This window comes from Bos javanicus, chromosome 8 (assembly GCF_032452875.1).
Source record: "Bos javanicus breed banteng chromosome 8, ARS-OSU_banteng_1.0, whole genome shotgun sequence".
NCBI classification, from domain to species: Eukaryota; Metazoa; Chordata; class Mammalia; order Artiodactyla; family Bovidae; genus Bos; species Bos javanicus.
The window spans coordinates 44,713,702-44,733,099 of NC_083875.1; the positions used below are offsets into that span (position 1 = coordinate 44,713,702).

Below are 19,398 nucleotides of genomic sequence, written 5' to 3' on the forward strand. Positions count from 1 at the left end.
AGCAAAAAAATCCCCCCCCTAATTTTGCAGGTTGTTATAAAATTACACATTGGGTATATGTAATTAATATAGAAATGGATACATCTTAATACGTTTTAATTGCCGACAAAGGTCTGTATAGTCAAAGTTATGATTATTCCAGTAGTCATGTATGGATGTGAGAATTGGACCATAAAGAAGGTTGAGTGCTGAAGAATTGATACTTTTTTTTTTTTGAGGGGGTGATACAGAGTTTATTGAATTAGATTTTTCTATTTACAACTGAGATCACATCTACATACTATTTTGCTAGTCTACATGGGTACTTTATTTCTAACAAGTTTAGACTTACGATGAATGGGCTCAATCATACAAAAATACACGCACACACTCACACTAATTGTTTTAAAACAGTAGTGCATACATTATACTCCTCCTATAAAGCCAGCTTTGATTAAAAACCGCTAGTTTCAAAGATCAGTCTGATTTTGAAGATGAACCAAGATACACGAGGTATGATTCTAAAATCTATCTTAGCCATTTTGTATAGTTGCTATCTTACTGGACTATAGTATATATTTTTAAAAAGGACACTGATGAGGGGCACTATCTGGTATTAACTTTAACCAGACAGCTGACTGCCTGCTCCTCCCCCCCAAAACCTTTGGCCAAGAGTTCTCCACTGTGAAGACTGAAAGGACCTGGTGATACTACAGCAGCAGTCCCATTATGCTTGGAGGTGACAGAAGCAGGGCCACGTCAACCTTTAATTCTACCACACTATGCAACTCACAAATGGTTCTGAGATTAGAACATTTACCACCGTACTCAAAACACTTACAGACATGGAGAGTCAGCTAAAACAAAGGGAAAAAAAAAAAGTCATAGGTGGGTAGGTAAGAAGGTAGACAAATGAAGAGTCAAGCTGCTCCGTCCAACACCTGTGCATGTGTGCTTTAACTAAACGAACTCAGGAGACCAGTAGCAGTGGGCCTGCTCAATTCCCCTTCCAAATCAGAACAAGACTAATAAGCTCGGGCTTGAGTTTCCTACTATGCATAGGCTCCGCCGGTGACGAGGAGCTCATAAGCAGGACCTCTATTCCTTCTGCACAACACGATACAGGCACACAGCATGCCCAGCAGCTGAATAGCTGCAAATGCCAATGCTGCCCAGATAACATGCATCTTGATTTCTTGTAGCTTCTTCACAACTAGAGCCTTACACCCCTCAGCATAGAGATCAGAGGGGTTGGCCAGACTGCCGTTACAGCTGCTGGCTATCTCTCTGCAACAACTAACATGGATGCTCTGGTTTTTGGTTTCTTTGAACCAGTCTGTATTTTCCCAGTCTGAATAGTTGTGAATTCCACAACAGTGCAGCTGTCTCTGAACATAGTCAATGGCCCGGCTAGCAGCATCAGGGTTGGTTCCATTGTAGGTCTTATATACCTTCTGAATGCTGCGATCAACTTCATTTTCCACCTTTGCTCTGTAAACATATCCCAAAACCACAACAACAACTTCTGTGACAAAAACCAAGAGTAGGATGATGACAAACATGGCAAGTCCACAGCGGCTTTCCCGGATTGGGGCACAGCAACCAATTAGCCCAATAATGAAGAGCAGGTCCCCGACAGTTATGATCACCACAGCAGGGATGAGAGGGTACACATCTTCAAAGAAGTGGTCACAGTCCTTGTAAGTGATGAAGACATAGGCTCCAACATAGCATAAAATGCCAGCGGCTCCCCAGAAGATGAGGTTGAGAAACACCAGCACGGTCTTGGAGGAGGTGATGCCACACTGGCCCATGGTGCCGGCGGTCGGCTGCGGCCCTGCTCAGCGAGGTGAGCGAGGTGGCAATGGCGACAGCGCCTCCCCGCAGGGAAGTGCACGGCCTGTGAGGCATTCACCGCAGCCCCCGGCACTGTTGCGCACCCAGAATTGATACTTTTAAACTGTGGTGCTGGAGAAGACTCTTGAGAGTCCCTTGGACTGCAAGGAGATCAAACCAGTCAATCCCAAAGGAAATCAACCCTGAATATTCACTGGAAGGACTGCTGCTAAAGCTGAAGCTAAATTACTCTGGCCACCTGATGTGAGCATCCGACTCACTGGAAAAGACCCTGATGCTGGGAAAGACTGAAGGTAGAAGGAGACAGGGTGGCAGAGGATGAGATGGTTAACTAGCATCACCAACTCAATGGACTTGAATTTGAGCAAACTCCAGGAGATAGTGGAGGACAGAGAAGTCGGGCATGCTGAACTCCATGGGGCCACAAAGAGCCAGACACGACTTAGTGACTGAGAAACAACAGCAACACAGGTGCTTTGAGAAGTCCTAAAGGGAACATGGCTGTTGAAATGGGAGAAAGGATGAATAAAATATCAGATAAATTGGTTTTTCTGTTTTATTAGTTTTCTTATAGCTAGAGACACAAGTGTTGGTTTAATAGCAGGCCGTTAGCAATATGCACTGACTGAAATAGATGGGATAGTAAATTGGAACCTACCTCTCTTGATGCAACACCACTGAAACAGCTTTTGATATAAAAAGCTCTCCAGGTTTCTAAATAAACACTTTCAACCTAACTACTTTGGCAATTTCAAAGTAATTTCTTTTTCTTTCCCTGGTGTTTTAAAAGTCTCCCTCTCTAACCATTTTTGCAAAGACAGAGCCAAAGAATTGGTAAACTATTTGCTGAAGTGGAAATGTAGCATACCAATTGTATGAATAAGATGCCCTCATTCAAAAACTACAGAAAAAGGCGAGTGGCTCTTACTTCTTTTAAGCAACAGACTTTGAGTTGAGCAGAATGAAATTCAAATGCCTACTAATATAAGTAATGTCTTATAGTTATCTGATGTCTTTTATTCAAGCATTCCAAAGAAAAAGCAAATCTAGAGATACTACTTTGAGCTATCTATCCAAAGTGAGAAGCCGGAGAGGTGGTTTTGTATATCACTCACATTTCACTGCCAGAAAAATGTATTTTAGATGTAACAGCAAAAGTAGCTAACAACACGTATTTCTTACTATGTGCAGGCACCATTCTAACAGTAGCTAACAGTACCAATGACAGTGCTGCTATTTAGCCTCTTTAGGCAGATGGTAAAACTGAGGCCCAGAGAGGCTGTATAACCTGCGCAGGGCGACACGGCTGGCAAAAAGCACAGCGCAATTCAAATCCAGGCGCCCTGCAGCTCATACTAGATCCAGTGCCCATAGCCACTGCTGCTTCTAAGAACAGTAAACAGTTTCTTTGGTCAACAATGAGGCTCACCAGAACTTTATCATAAGGTGGTCTTTTATTAAATGGTTTACAGGCACTAAGGGATGCTTCCCCAAGAAAATTATAAGAGTTTTTTTTTTTAATTTAAAATAAAAGCTTAAAAAGTTTAAAATAACTTAAGGATGAGAGTGAGTACTGTCCCTTAAGGTGTTAGATAGAGGTTTTGGTATTTTAAATACATTGAGTGCAAATGAAGTTGGAAATCTCAGAGTTTAGCACCTGGTATATTCTCCAAATTTTCCTTTCACCCAGAAATTTTATACCTTGTTATATAATCTCTGTAATCTACCTCACATACTTTTTTTTTACCATGAGAATGTTTATAAATACATGCATAAAAATAAAATATTTGCTATGTCCTCTCTTGTCATTCCATGGTCTCATGCCATTAATTTATGTTTATTCCTATTTCTAATACTCTATAGTTTAGATGAAAGCACAAACTCACAAAGGAATCAGTGAAGAATGGAAAGGAGAAGAAATCGCCTACTGTGTAGGGTGAAGGGAACATTCCACCTTCAGAAATCAGAGCAAGAGAAATGGAATGTACAACTTGTTGTAGGACACCAGCCAGAGTCCACACAAGGACTGCCTGCCTCAGCACAAGAATGGAAGGGGACTCTGGGAATGAGTCACAACTGTTCCTCAGTCACCTCTGTGCTCCGAGGGCTAGGCTGCAATGTCTTGTATAAACGCTGGTATTGTATTCTGAACACTGGGGACCTCTACCTCTCACCTCCACAAAAAGCAAATGCAGTTAAGAAGCCAGAGACAAAATGTTACCATATTGTTTAGAAACACTACAATGATCCAACACGCTCTCTCCACACTCGTCAAGTTAAATTAGTACACTCAAAAACAAATCGAATGAGAGAGAGAAACAGAAAACAACAGCAAACTCTAGGACTTGTCATTACACTACTGTTAAAGACTTACGGCAGGGGCGGGGAGGAACTGTCGACACTTTCTCATGGATGGACTACAATTTGAACATCAAATATGAGGTCTTTGTATAGAATACCTATTATAACTACAAAGAATCCGTCTTTGAACTTGAACTAACTAAATGTTCACAGCTCCTGTATTTCAGACTACCTTTTCTATTACATCAATCCTCATCCCTTCTTTTTTACCCCCATCCCTTCTTTTATGAGATAGATTAAAAGTTGCTCTTTAGTGAGAGCTTGGTAAGCCAGTATTCTTATAAAATAAAGCAGGACCTCAAGCTGGGACAAAGAGAATGCTACCTTTTAGAAAGAGTTAAAAGCATCTGAGCTCTCCATAAAACTCATTTACTTGTTGAGAAAAAGTTCAGTTGGTTTTCAATCACAAAAGACCTAAAGGGAAAGTTGGGATATTTATGGTCTTAGGTTTTATCTAGATGAGGTTCCCAATGAAAAGAATCACAAATACCCAAGCATTTGAAACATGCTGGAGAAAACTGACTGCTTTAAGAACAAAATATATCTCCCTCCAACTTTGCTTGAAACGTTTTTTTAAAGATATTTTGTCTAGCTGAAATTTTACCAGTTAAGATATCCACGTTACCAAATACTTTTTTTGAAACTCTGCTTAGCAGATTGAACATATTATGTGGCTTATATATCATTCACTCTCACTTTAGTATGAATTAGTTTACTCAGTTCCTGCTCTTCTTACAAAAAGGTTAGATTTATGGGCTGTAGTGTGAGTGGAGAAAGGAAATAAAAAGGATGACAGGAGATTTCCCTGGTGGTCCGGTTAAGGCTCCTTGCTTCTGATGCAGAGGGCATGAGTTTGATCCCTGGCTGGGGAACTATAACCCCATGTCACACACACACACATACACACACACACAAAAAGGATTCAGTTCAGTTCAGTTGCTCAGTCGTGTCTGACTTTTTGCCACCCCATGAATCGCAGCACGCCAGGCCTCCTTGTCCATCACCAACTCCCGGAGTTCACTCAGACTCACGTCCAGCGAGTCAGTGATGCCATCCAGCCATCTTCCTCTGTTGTCCCCTTCTCCTCCTGCCCCCAATCCCTCCCAGCATCAGAGTCTTTTCCAATAAGTCAACTCTTCGCATGAGGTGGCCAAAGTACTGGAGTTTCAGCTTTAGCATCAGTCCTTCCAAAGAAATCCCAGGGCTGATCTCCTTCAGAATGGACTAGTTGGATCTCCTTGCAGTCCAAGGGACTCTCAAGAGTCTTCTCCAACACAATTCAAAAGCATCAATTCTTCGGCGCTCAGCCTTCTTCACAGTCCAATTCTCACATCCATACATGACTACTGGAAAAACCATAGCCTTGACTAGACGGTCCTTTGTTGGCAAAGTAATGTCTCTGCTTTTGAATATGCTATCTAGGTTGGTCATAACTTTCCTTCCAAGGAGTAAGCATCTTTTAATTTCATGGCTGCAGTCACCATCTGCAGTTATCTTGGAGCCCAGAAAAATAAAGTCTGACACTGTTTCCACTGTTTCCCCATCTATTTCCCATGAAGTCAAGGGACCAGATGCCATGATCTTCATTTTCTGAATGTGGAGCTTTAAGCCAACTTTTTCACTCTACTCTTTCACTTTCATCAAGAGGCTTTTTAGTTCCTCTTCACTTTCTGCCATAAGGGTGGTGTCATCTGCATATCTGAGGTTATCGATATTTCTCCCAGCATTTTGATTCCAGCTTGTGTTTCTTCCAGTCCAGCGTTTCTCATGATGTACTCTGCATAGAAGTTAAATAAGCAGGGTGACAATATACAGCCTTGATGTACTCCTTTCCCAATTTGGAACCAGTCTGTTGTTCCATGTCCAGTTCTAACTGCTGCTTCCTGACCTGCATACAGATTTCTCAAGAGGCAGGTCAGGTGGTCTGGTATGCCCATCTCTTTCAGAATTTTCCACAGTTTATTGTGATCCACACAGTCAAAAGCTTTGGCATAGTCAATAAAGCAGAAATAGATGTTTTTCTGGAACCCTCTTGCTTCTTCCATGATCCAGCGGATGTTGGCAATTGGATCTCTGGTTCCTCTGCCTTTTCTAAAGCCAGCTTGAACATCTGGAAGTTCACGGTTCATGTATTGCTGAAGTCTGGCTTGGAGAATTTTGAGCATTACTTTACTAGCGTGTGAGATGAGTGCAATTGTGTGGTAGTTTGAGCATTCTTTGGCATTGCCTTTCTTTGGGATTGGACTGAAAACTGACCTTTTCCAGTCCCGTGGCCACTGCTGAGTGTTCCAAATTTGCTGACATATTGAGTGCAGCACTTTCACAGCATCATCTTTCAGGATGTGAAATAGTTCCACTGGAATTCCATCACCTCCACTAGCTTTGTTCGTAGTGATGCTTTCTAAGGCCCACTTGACTTCACATTCGAGGATGTCTGGCTCTAGGTCAGTGATTGCACCATCATGATTATCTGGGTTGTGAAGATCTTTTTTGTACAGTTCTTCTGTGTATTCTTGCCACCTCTTCTTAATATCTTCTGCTTCTGTTAGGATTGTGGGGTAATTATTAACCATGAGACACTGCTTTGGAGAAGACCCTCAGTTGCTTTGGGTGTGAAGGGGAGTGACAAAGTAAGGGGAAGCTGGACAAGTTCTCAAATCCAGATTTTTTATCCCAAAATTTGTTCTATAACCTCCTTAAACTTGACACTGACAATATAGTCAAAATGTTCACCGGATAACTGCAGCTCTTCCAACTCCCAGCTAACACCATAGAATGTGGTTTTAAGGTCTATGTTATTTGTATACTCTTTGTAAGTCTCACTTAGGGAGGGCTCAGAAATTTGTTAAATAGGTTAAACTTCAGTTGGTTTAGTAGAACACTGTTTTCAGTGGGTTTCTTTTTGGATGAAAAGAAAATACATTACATTATTTTTTTATTTAAACTAATGTAATATAATACTTTACATTAATTCTACACAAGCAGAGATAGGAACTACTTTAGCAATATACATTCCAGGTATCTTGAAAAACTCTCCCTTCCACAGCTATATTTTGCATTTCACTCAGAAAATTTATATAAATTATACATATATATACATACATGCATATAAATAGATGCTTCAGAGGTGAGTTGGTGGTGGGTGTAAGGGGGTGTGGGGTAGGTAAGGTGCTACATGATGGGAAACAGGATAAATGACCCCATTCCTTAAAATTGGGTTGGCCAAAAAAGTTGGGTTCTTCCTGTAACATCTTACAGAACAACCAGAATGAAATTTTTGGCTAACCCAATATATACAGCTTAGGGTTTTTTCCCTACTACTCTGAATCTAAGACGACTTGGGAAACCTGCTTTAACCTGGGTGAAAAAAAAAAAAAGAAAACAAAACACGTCGTCCCACATAACAGGCTTGTTTCTTTGGAGGGTGTGTTAGTGAGGGCTGGGGATGGGGACTCCTCTCACCTTAGAGGGTGTGTGAAGAAGCAGTTAATTTTCTGTAGGGAGCATGTACTGCAGATGTCCTAGAAATACACCAGGCTGATGGGAACACTCTCCACAGGGAGCCTGGTCCTCAGCATTGGAGGAAGTAAACCACTTTCCCTCACCCACCTTCCCACCTCCCCACACTCCTTCAAATTCATACAACTGGAGTGCCTCAACTTTTGGTAGCTTGGTTAAGAACTCTGGTGAAGTGAAGTGAAGACACTCAGTCATGTCCAACTCTTTGCGACCCCATGAACTGTAGCCTACAAGGCTCCTCTGTCCATGGAATTTTCCAGGCAAGAGTACTGGAGTGGGTTGCCATTTCCTCCTCCAGGGGATCTTCCCGACCCAGGGATCGAACCCAGGTCTCCCGCATTGCGGGTGGATGCTTTACCATCTGAGTCACTAGGGAAGCAGTTCCTGATGATGCCTGACCCCTGCTGCTCTTACTCTCCAAAGTTCCCTCCCCTTGAGTGTGGGCTGGACCTAAGTGACTCATTTCTAACTAGAAACTTTTCTAATCTACTAATCTAAGCGAGATTACATTACAAAAAGACTCTAGCTGTATATTCTTACTCTCTCTTGCTTATTCTGAAGCCATCAATGTTGTGAGCTGCTCTACTGAGAAACCAATATAGCAAGGAATTCAAGGGGATCTCTTGCCAACAGCTAGTGAGGACTTAAGGCCCTTAGCTTAACAAACCAAGAGGAACCGAATACTGTTGTCAACTACAAATTGGCACTTGCCAAGATGGTTGCCAACGACAACAACAAGGGCATTCACCATCTGCCTCTGTGGAGACTAAACCTGCACTGCTGAAGCTGTTGACCTTCAACACCCGCTGAGGGAGTTCAGGGTGGAGTAAGGCACTCTGTGCTCCAGGCAATCTGGTGGGACATGTCTTTAGATAGATGTTTTAGGAACAGATTTTATGATCCCAATCCTTGCATCTCCTCATATCTAGAAAAGCACTAAATCCCTTCATGGTGACATCAGATCCTAGCAACAAACAACTTTTTGTAAAATCAATGCTTAATGGTATTCACTCCCCGTTCACAAAACCTTGTGCACTGACTTTCCCCCACTGCCGCTTTGGAGCAGTCTCTCAGAGCTATCTGAGGTGCTGCCTCCAGGGCTGCAGTCCTCATTTTGCCCCAAATAAAACTTAACCCACAACTCTCAAGTTGTTCATCTTTTTTTTAGTGGACACTGTCAACAACCTCATGAATGAGCTCAGAAGTAAATTCTCCCCTTGCTGACCCCTGGGGTGATCCCAACTTTAACATCTTGACCATGGCCTTTTGAGAGCCCTGGGTCAGAGGCACTCAGCTAAAACACATCTGGATAAAACACAGAAGCTGTGAGATAGCAGCTGTCTGTTGTTTCATGCTGCAAAGTTTCAGTTAAGTAGCAATAAGTAACTAATATGAGTATGTACATTTTTTAAAAGCATGTTAGGTATTCACTGATATTTAAACATGAGATTCCTTTAAAAATGCTTTACCTTATAACATTTCTGTCTCTTAGCTGTACCTCAGGGTTATTATTGCTTCTCTATGGGATATAATGTCATGACTACCTTGAGAAAATAATCTTAAGAGCAAAGTAGCCTCCATGGAGCCCATCCAATTACTAACTATAGAACCTTGAGCATTTAAAAATATATAAATAATTTTTCTTCAGTTCTCATTTTGATTCTGTTCACTGAATTAATTAATGTTTCTTAAAGAGGCTGTGACAGATCAAATAAAAGTGAAGAAGAATGTTAAAAAGTACCTACCACAAATACCTTCCTTTTCCCTTGAAACATAAAATTTTAATGAAAGTTTCCCCCAAACAAAACAAACATTTCAACAATATTTGGCTTTGTGAGAGACTTAAAATTTAAGTTTAAAGATACCATTTTGATGCCAAATCTGGGTTACATTTTTAAAAAGGCCATGAGGCAGAACTGTCATGTGGAAAGCTAACATGAACCAACCTGCATGTTCTTTTGAGAGGCAGAGGGAGCACATTTTTTCCAGGCTTTGCAAATAGTTTCCTAAAACAAATCTGCCAACTGACAAAAATTCATACACATATAAGAAAATTTCCAAGTTTTTCTGTTGCTGAAACTGAATTTCTTTCTTTTGGCTTGAGGCAGAACCTTTATTAGTTCCCTACTTATTAAAAAAAAGAAAGCCAATGAATAAATCAATACTATTGTTTAAAATGCCTGATTTTAATATTGGCAGATGTCTTGGTTCATGTTGAAGAAAATATTGGAATTGAAGGAAACAGCAGGACTACTAAGAAATAAATTGTTCAGATGCCCCCAACGACTTCTAGAAACATATCCCTGCTTTGGGTACTTCGTGAGGGAGAAGGCTTGTCTGGGTTTTGGAGGTGGGAGAACCTGCAAGATCTCAGGTGCCTGCAGGACAAAGTTGCACATGTGTCTTTCCATACATCAACTCAGCTGTGAGCCATTCCGGTGTCTTCAGGAGGCTGGGGTTTGCCTCCAAGGAGAGGTAGTCATTCCTCCTCTTTGTCTCTCAGCACCAAGAATTGTGCCTGGCATATGGTAGGGACTCAAAAATACTGGTTAGGTGATTGCATCATCTTTACTCATAGGGTGAGAAGTACTGCTTAGGTGGCAAAGATTTTCAAAGGACAGGGAGCCTGCTCTATGGCAGAGGGTGAGGAAAGAGGAGGGGAAGAGTTCTTGCTCCCACGTTCATACCAGGGTGGTAAGTCCACCAGGAGCTGTGCCTGCTCCCAGACCAGTTGGAGGGTTGAGTAACAGTTGTTGTTATGAACTTCACTTCTCCCTGACTTAGAAACAGAAACAGGCAGTGCTTTGTCAGCTGCTGGCTTGGGATACACAAGGGTTTCATGCTAGAGTTGGTTTCATTTCAACTAAACTTTGGGGGAAGACATTAGAGAGCATACCACAGAAGATGTATCCTGCTTGGGACTCTCGTGCCCAGAGCCTGAAATTAATCTAATGTTGTAAGTCACTCACGCTTCAATTTGGAAAAGGATGTTCTAAAGTCCAGAAGGGAGAGGATATATGTATACGTATGCCTTTTCATTTTGCCATACAGTAGAAACTTTACAACAGTGTAAAGCAACTATACTCCAATAAAAATTAATTTTTAAAAAGCATGTTCCTTTGTTAAATACATAAATAAAAATAAAAAATGTAATTCCAGAAAAAGATGAAAAAGGGTCTTTGAGATGGTCTTATTATTAAATATATAATTATTAGCCTAGGCATGGAAATCTCTTAAAAATAATTAAAATGAGCCATTAAGTTGAGGAACTCAACTTCACTCAACTTTTATCTTCACTAAACTGTAATATTTATATTTTCACATGGTTCTTAGTTTACATTTTACATGGCTCTTAGTTTACATTCTGAAGGCTGTCAAACAAAGAACATTAAAGAGGTGAGGTGGAATAGCACAGTTTTGAAAGCTCTATAACCTTTCTGGATTTTAGGCCAGTGGAAAAATCAAATTCATTTTTTAATTATAAAAGGTACATGGCACGTGACTGATAAGCCCTGGTTTTTAAAAAAATTACCTTCTTACACTGTCAAAACTCAGCCGTTCCCTACTCATTGCTCTATTTCACTTTGTGCTGTGGGACCAGCCTGAACTGCCCTCACCCAAAACCCCAGGGCATTCTGGCTTCTGCAGAGGCCAAGGGCAGACTGTCTGAGACCTTAAAACCACAGGACATACATCACTGGAGAGACGGCCAAACTTCATGGGAAGAGTGGCTCTATAAAGTACACAGGATAGTGAGAACAAAGAATGAAAAACTGAACCGTGGAGAAGATTCCTCCCTCCCCCAAACGGCAAAAGAAATAAGATGGAACAATTCCCCGAAGGATGGCCCATCAGAAGACAAGCCACTTCAAAGAGCTAATTTTAAAATAATAATTAAAAAAACTGACAGAAGCAGGGAAATCAAAGAAAGAAGGCTTTTTGAATTTTAGGAAGATGCTTCTAATCTAGGCTAACTATTCACCATCATCAAAAGCAGGCCCAGGTTCATTGTCCTTTCATCACCCTTTCTCTGCTGCTTCTGCTCCCACCAACCTTACCCTCCCACCCCAGGTAAAAACAGGATGCTTCATGAAGCTTCCTGCTGAAATCTATGTAAAGGATCACTGGGGGAGAAAAGAAATGACATTCATGCCAAGTGAATGAACAAAGCAGGACTTTTTGTTAGGACAGTTGTTTACAGGCAGTAACACTAAAGCATGATGGACTCAAAGTGAATGAGTATAAACTATAGATTAACAGGTGCGTCCCTGCTGGTTCAGTGGTAAAAAAAAATCCACCTGCCAAGGCAGGACACACACGTTCGATCCCTGATCCGGGAAAATTGCACATGTCTTGCGGCAATTAAGTCCGTGCGCCACAACTACTGAGCCTGAACTCTAGAGTCTAGGAGCTGCAACCACTGAAGCCTGCACGCCCTAGCGCCCGGGCTCCGTGACTAGAGTAGCCACCGCAATGAGAAGCACTGCAGCTAGAGAGTGGCCCCCACTTGCTGCAACTAGAGAAAAGCCTGCTTAGCACAGCAATGAAGACCAAGCACAGCCATAAATAAATACATTATATAAGAAAAAGATAGTGAGAGGTTGTGACTCATGGAATCAATGACATCAGTGTACACAGAACCTCCTTAACACTATTTCATTACTGATGATGGACCCACATTCTTTTATTTTTATATCTGAAGCGGGGAGGGGAGGATGTGTAAGTATGGATGTAAGGATGTGTAAGTAATGAACAGTACAACCCCCAAATGAGATTTTACTCTCTCTATACCACAGGGTATATTTCTGCAGCCTCCGATCCAGCACATCTTTCAACAAAGTACCAGATTTCTAAGGTATGACTTATGATGAAAGAAGCTGACAGGGCAAGAGAAAATTCTTTGCAAAAAGTGCCAACAGTGATGTCTTGTGACACTGGAATACTTTCCCAGTTTTTCTTGGCCCTACACTTCAAGGGCAAAAAATAAAATGCCTGTTTTCCTTTAATAAACCATGACTCCATCTGCTTTGAAATGGAAAAGATACCTAGGTGGGTCTCAATCTAGAAAGTGAGTAAATTCTGCCCTCAAGTGGCTAAATGTTGTACTGCAAAGAGACCGTGGCAAAACCTGCTGCTGCTGCTGCTAAGTCGCATCAGTCGTGTCTGACTCTGTGCGACCCCAGAGACCAGGCTCCCCCGTCCCTGGGATTCTCCAGGCAAGAACACTGGAGTGGGTTGCCATTTCCTTCTCCAATGCATGAAAGTGAGAAGTGAAAGTGAAGTCGCTCAGTCCTGTCAGACTCTTAGCGACCCCATGGACTGTAGCCTACCAGGCTCCTCCATCCATGGGATTTTCCAGGCAAGAGTACTGGAGTGGGGTGCCATTGCCTTCTCCGGGCAAAACCTGACATGGTTGCTAAGTAATCTTAGGTAATCAGTTCCCTCAGGGGGTGTGTTTTCATTCTTCTAAAAAGGATGACTGAATTTTAGAGCAAAGCATCAGAAAAGTGGGGATTGTGCTCCTGACTTATTATTGAGACCAACTTGCCAGAGAAAAGTGTGGGAATTTAATTATCTGGATAATTTTGGCACCAGGAATTCACTTAATTCAAATGATTAGATTTTGCCTGGGCTGTCACCACTACTTCTTTAAGAAAGTGTTTCTTTATAATAAGATTTGTGTTTCACAAACAACTGCCTTCTAAGTCTAGAAAAATCAAGGATTCGGTTTTGGGGCTGTCTTACAGCTAAAACGGGGTTAGACATTTCTTTAAAGGGTGAAGGGCTTCCCTGGTGGCTCAGACAATAAAGAATCTGCCTGCACTGTGATATACCAGGGTTTGACCCTTGGGTTGGGAAGATCCCGTGGAGAAGGGAATGTCAAACCACTCCAGTATCCCTGCCCGGAGAATTCCATGGACAGAGAAGCCTGGTGGGCTACAGTCCATGGGGTCGCAAAGAGTCGCACATAACTAAGTGATTAACACTTTCACTTCACTTTAAAGGGTGAAAAGTAGGAATTTATACAATAAATACATTTGCACATGTGTGAAAGTTTATATGAGGTTCTTCATTGTAACATCATTTATAATGTTAAAATATCAACAGCAGCTTAGAATCTCATTAGTCTGGGGTTAAATGAATCCTGATACACCCATATGATGAGATTTAGTGCAGGCATAAAAAAAAGCACAAGGTTATTCTCTATTCGGAAAAGGCAATGGCACCCCACTCCAGCACTCTTGCCTGGAAAATCCCATGGACGGAGAAGCCTGGTGGGCTGCAGTCCATGGGGTTGCGAAGAGTCGGACACGACTGAGCGACTTCCCTTTCACTTTTCACTTTCCTGCACTGGAGAAGGAAATGGCAATCCACTCCAGTGTTCTTGCCTGGAGAATCCTAGGGACAGGGGAGCCTGGTGGGCTGCCGTCTATGGGGTAGCACAGAGTTGGACATGACTGAAGCGACTTAGCAGCAGCAGCAGCATTCTCTATTCATATAGAAGTACTCTCCATAATACAGTGTTCAGTGAGAAATCAAAGTGTGAAAATTATGTTATACTTGCATTCTGAGAGGAAAAATGCAGGGTTGTACTAGCTTATACATACATAGCTTATTTCTGGAAGGATAAACAAGAAACTGATTTTTTAAATGGCTGTTTCCAACTGCCAAAAATAGAATTGAGCTGTGATGTGTACATAATTTTCACATGTTTTGTTCACTAGTATTTCTCCAGTGTCTAGACAAGGGCCTGGAACACTGAAGGGATTCAATAATATTTGTGGAAAAAATGAATAAAATCAAACATATATACATACACACACACACACAGATACACACACACATAGACTATCGCCAAGGAGGGGAATTGTACAGCTGGAGGTCAAGCATGGTAGAGAGAATTTTCATTGTGCTTTCATGTACTTTTAAAATATTGAACTATTAGAATAGGTTACCTATTTCAAGGTAAAATTCAAACAACTAAAGAAACAAATAAGGATGGGGAGTTATTATTTGGAATAGTTATTTAAGTAAGGCATTGTTTTGATGGTGATTTAGACAGGGTCAATCACATCATAAAACTATGAATCACTGATTAGCAATAACCTTGGAATACTTACAGCATATGAGGAGCATTAAACCATAAAAAAAAATTGTCCTCACAGGGAAAGGTTTTCTGGGTGTTGCAAATTCCTTACAGAGAGGTACTTGCTCTTTGCCAAAGCCATCTACCTGGGGTCCAGGCACATGCTTTCAAGGTCAGGAGGATTAAGTTGCAAGGAGCCCTCCCTCAGTTCCCAGTGACTTGATTCACTGGGGGCCTCTGGATGGCTCCAAGAAGCAGAATTCATTAAGAGTGACCATGAAAGGGAGGGAGGAGAGGCGTTGATTCTCAAAGAAGGGGTTACACCCTTAAGGCCTTCCCCAGACCTCCTGGATGGGAGTCTCCAGGTAGGGCTGGACACCTGCATTTCTATAAAGCTCTACAAACTAACTCTAAGGCACATTACCCTTCTGCCCCCCACCCCCAAGACTGAAAAGATCCACTCCGGACAGAGACACAACTGGGCTCAGATTGGACAAAATGAAGTTCCTCTCAAGGATGCCATCATCCATTCCCTGACTCCTTCCTAAATACCTCACCCAGAATTACTTCTCATTTCTTCCTTTCCTTAGAAATGCTATTCACTAAATTTTAACTCTAGTTCGTCATTCAAGACCAGTTTGCACATTTATCCTATGCCATTCTATTTTGCCCCGTAGGATGCAAGCCTGGGAGCATTCCTCAGAATGCCACTGTGATTCGGGAGGCACCTCCCTGTTAGACCAGAGAGCAGGCGAGCTTTGAGAATGCAGACTTGTAGTCCGAGAATATTCAGCTAAAAAGGAGGCAGCCTGAAAACAGCTAATTATCCATCAAAGAAATCATGTTCTAACTGATATGCTTGTTCTCAGCAAGCACAGTCCTCCACAGCGAGTCTGATAATTGGATAAAAAGACCTCAGAGGCTCTTGGGGGCTGGGATGAGAGATGAAAACACACTTTATGTGGATTTCTCTAATGTAATCACCAGTTACAGGGACAGCAAGGAACTTAACAAGCTCATTACAACCTCAGCGCCTGTGATCTCCCCACAAACCCCTGTAACAGCCAGAGGATAAAACTCCCTTAAAGCCCTCGCGGGGCCTTGGCCTCAAGCCGCAGGGTTTTTATCCTGCCCCCATCAGCGGGCAGCTGGCGTCTCCCGTTACCAGCTGCTGGCCCACATGGAAAATAAGCCAGGAGTTGGTTTCAGACGTGTTCTTAGCCTAACAACCAGTATTTTCTTAATCTGGGCATGGAGAAAAGAATGCCAAACTCAGAGTTGGCTAATCCTGTTTATAAACCTAATTTTTCCAGCTGTTCCTGCTCTGCTTTCAGAATGACTGTCCTTTTTGTGATTTTTGAAAAAGCTCTGGTGAGGGTCTGCTTCGGGACAGGCTTGTCTGACCCACAGAGGTTGCCCATGGCACTGCGGAAGCCCCAGCCCCTGGTCTAGGAGATGCTGGCCATTCCTGGAATGGGTACTTTTGGCTCTAGAAGCTCATCTCTTCCTCAGAGCAAGTGTTTGTTTTATGCGTGATCAACCCTCCTTGGTTCATGGGGATGCTTCCACAGCCGGGCCCAGTTCTTTTATAACTGGTCTGTCAATAGATTATTTCTCAAAGCAATCTGCATCAGAGAGGGGCAGCAGGGCAGCAGCCACAGAGAATACAGCGTGAATGGTGGTGCCCATATCGGGCAACACTGTGACCCTGACTGAGGGTACCTGGAGGGGCAGGGCTGTTAAAACAGGCACTTAGAGAGGTCGGAGGACAGGGAGCCTGAGGGCAAGAAGGCAGCTCAGTCTATCCCAGACCAATTTTATTTGAGGCTCCATGGCAGCTACTCCTTTAAGAGAGGTAAAGAACCTGAGTTCTATTCATATGATATTAAGCAGAAACCCTAACCACCTGAGAATCCTGTAAAATGTGAGTCTAGCCACAACTCACACTTAAGGCCAGACACCTGCCATGCGTCCATGTAATAGCTCCCCCCCACTCAAGGGGGCTCTGAAGTTCATGCAAAAGGTACACAAATTGGAAAGCTGAATCCTGGCTTTGTCACTGTAGGCATTCCTTGCTTGGTCCAATACATATATTCTCTACCAGTGTAGATCAAATTTTTATGTGAAGCCATATTTCAAATTTATGAGGTGAATCCACTATCAAACAAAGAATTATTCCCAAATTGATCTGCTTGGTAAATTTGAATTTTCATTTATTTGATTTCCTTTAAGGGATACAAAAACAACTGGAATTATAGACATGGCGACAGCAAGATCAATAGGAAAAGCTACCCTACCTACCATACTCTTGGATAACATCCAGAAAAACAGGAATTGCCATCCCTACTGAAATAATTTTGGAAAATTCTTAAAGAGAGAAGAATACCAAACCACTTTACCTGTCTCCTAACAAACCTGTATGCAGGTCAGGAAGCAACAGTTCGAAGCTTACATGGAACCTTACACAGAACCTTACGTGGAACAACTGACTGGTTCAAAATCGGGAAAGGAGTATGACAAGGCTATATATTGTCACCTTGCTTATTTAACTTATATGTAGAGTACCTCATGTGAAATGCCAGGTGGATGAATCACAGGCTAGAATCAAGATTGCCAGGAGAAATATCAACAACCTCATATATGCAGATGATACATCCTAAATCACAAGCTAGAATCAAGATTGCCAGGAGAAATATCAACAACCTCATATATGCAGATGATACATCCTAACAGCAGAAAGCGAAGAGGAACTAAAGGGCCTCTAGATGAAGGTGAAAGAGGAGAGCAAAAAAAAAAAAAAACGGGCTTAAAACTCAGCATTCAGAAAACTAAGATCATGGCATCCCGTCCCATCACTTCATGTGAAATAGAAGAGTAAAAAGTGGAAGCAGTGACAGATTTTATTTTCATGGGCTCCAAAATTACAGTGGATGGTGACTGCAGCCGTGAAATTAAATGACGCTTGCTCCTTGGAAGAAAAGCTATGACAAACCTAGACAGCATATTTAAAAGCAGAGACATCACTTTGCTGACTAAGGTCTGTATAGTCAAAGCTATGGTGTTTCCAGTAGTCATGTATGGATGTGAGAGTTGGACTATAAAGAAGGCCAAGTGTCAAAGAATTGATGTTTTTGAATTGTGGTGCTGGAGAAGACTCTTGAGAGTCCCTTGGCCCTCAAGATCAAACCAGTCAATCCTAAAGGAAATCAACCCCAAGTATTCACTGAATAGACTGATGCTGAAGTTCCATTACTTTGACCACCTGATGCAAAGAGCTGACTCACTGAAAAAGACCCTGATGCTGGGGAAGATTGAAGGCAAAAGTAGAAGAGGCTGGCAGAGGATGAGATGGTTAGACAGCATCACCAACACAATGGATATGAATTTGAGCAAACTCAGGGAGATAGCAAAAGACAAGGAAGCCTGATGTGCTGCAGTCCATGGGGTCAGAGTCAGACATGACTTAGCAACTGATTGACCACCACCAACAACTGAAATAATAGTCTTGGGAGAGGTAAGACTTTAGACCACACCTGCTACTGATAGCATAATGTAAAGAGGTTTAGAGACCTTTGTCTGAAAGGAGACTTTGATTTAAAGAGGAGGGGACAGAAAAGTCATGAGGTTACAGTTTCAACAAAAATGAGATGAGGTCACCAAGGGTAAACTGAGTCAGCTTCCCAGTTTGACTTGGGTTCAGATCTGACTTGAGTCTCTCATTTCTGTTTTGTGAAATGGGAGTGGTGATGGAAGAAAGGGAAGAATTATTCTAGGACGGGGTTACTGTCAAGACCAACCTAATCAAAACCACTACAAAGCATATGTAGACTAAAGAAACACTAAAAATTTAACAACAGCGTGAGAAATTCAGACAAGATGCTCTCTCAGTTCTTTAACATTTTCACATAGTAAGATTCTGAGCCAAGTTTACCATAAACTCTCCTTCCTTAAACAAGATATAAAATATGGTGGTGTGGGAGCCAAAAGAAGACCAAAGCTAAAGAGATGTATTGTGTTCTATCTCCTGAACAGAGACCTGGTTTTTAATGAGGTGGCTTTGGCATTTCCACAGCGCACAGAATAGCTAAAGAATATTCACTTTGCACTTGTGGGTCTGTTTCTCATGATGCCAAGTTGGGTCCAGAGTAATCCGTTCAGACTTGTCCTCCTCGGCACTCCTACATTTCTGAATCAGTAGGTGCACTAATGCATTCCGAGTCCTGCTGTGATGTAATTAAGGATAATGTTTGCAGCACGGAGTACAGAGAGTTGTAAATGTCTCCCAGGGGTGATTAAATGCTGAGGGGAAGTTGAATAACTATAGAATTCATTGGGTGCAAGTTCATTCCAATGGCAGGATCATTCTGTTTGCCGGTTATAGGACAGGTTTCTAAAAAGATACACACAGCATCCATAAGCAAACATCCTCATCTCCCTCTAGGGGATGGAGAACAGAAACTACTGCATCCCAGGAATGCTTATCTATCTAGGAGCGAGACTTGGGAATCAGAACTCTCTTACACTGCAGGCATGACTGCTAACTGACACAACTTTGGAAACAAGCGGTAGGGTAAATAAAACTGAAAGTACATATT

General features: G+C 42.0%; 2 protein-coding genes across 6 annotated transcripts in view; both read right to left on the minus strand.

The window, feature by feature from the left end:
* DOCK8 (dedicator of cytokinesis 8) overlaps positions 1 to 19,398 on the minus strand; it is a 237,508-nt gene that overhangs the window by 97,101 nt on the left and 121,009 nt on the right. The window lies entirely within an intron of this gene.
* LOC133252661 (tetraspanin-3-like) lies at positions 298 to 1,828 on the minus strand. The gene has a single exon (XM_061425469.1). The coding sequence runs from the start codon at positions 1,791 to 1,793 to the stop codon at positions 1,032 to 1,034; it is 762 nt and encodes a 253-aa protein (XP_061281453.1). The 5' UTR covers positions 1,794 to 1,828; the 3' UTR covers positions 298 to 1,031.

Coding starts and splice junctions, on each gene's coding strand:
- LOC133252661 (XM_061425469.1), bottom strand. CDS start 1,793: ATGGGCCAGTGTGGCATCACCTCCTCCAAGACCGTGCTGGTGTTTCTC.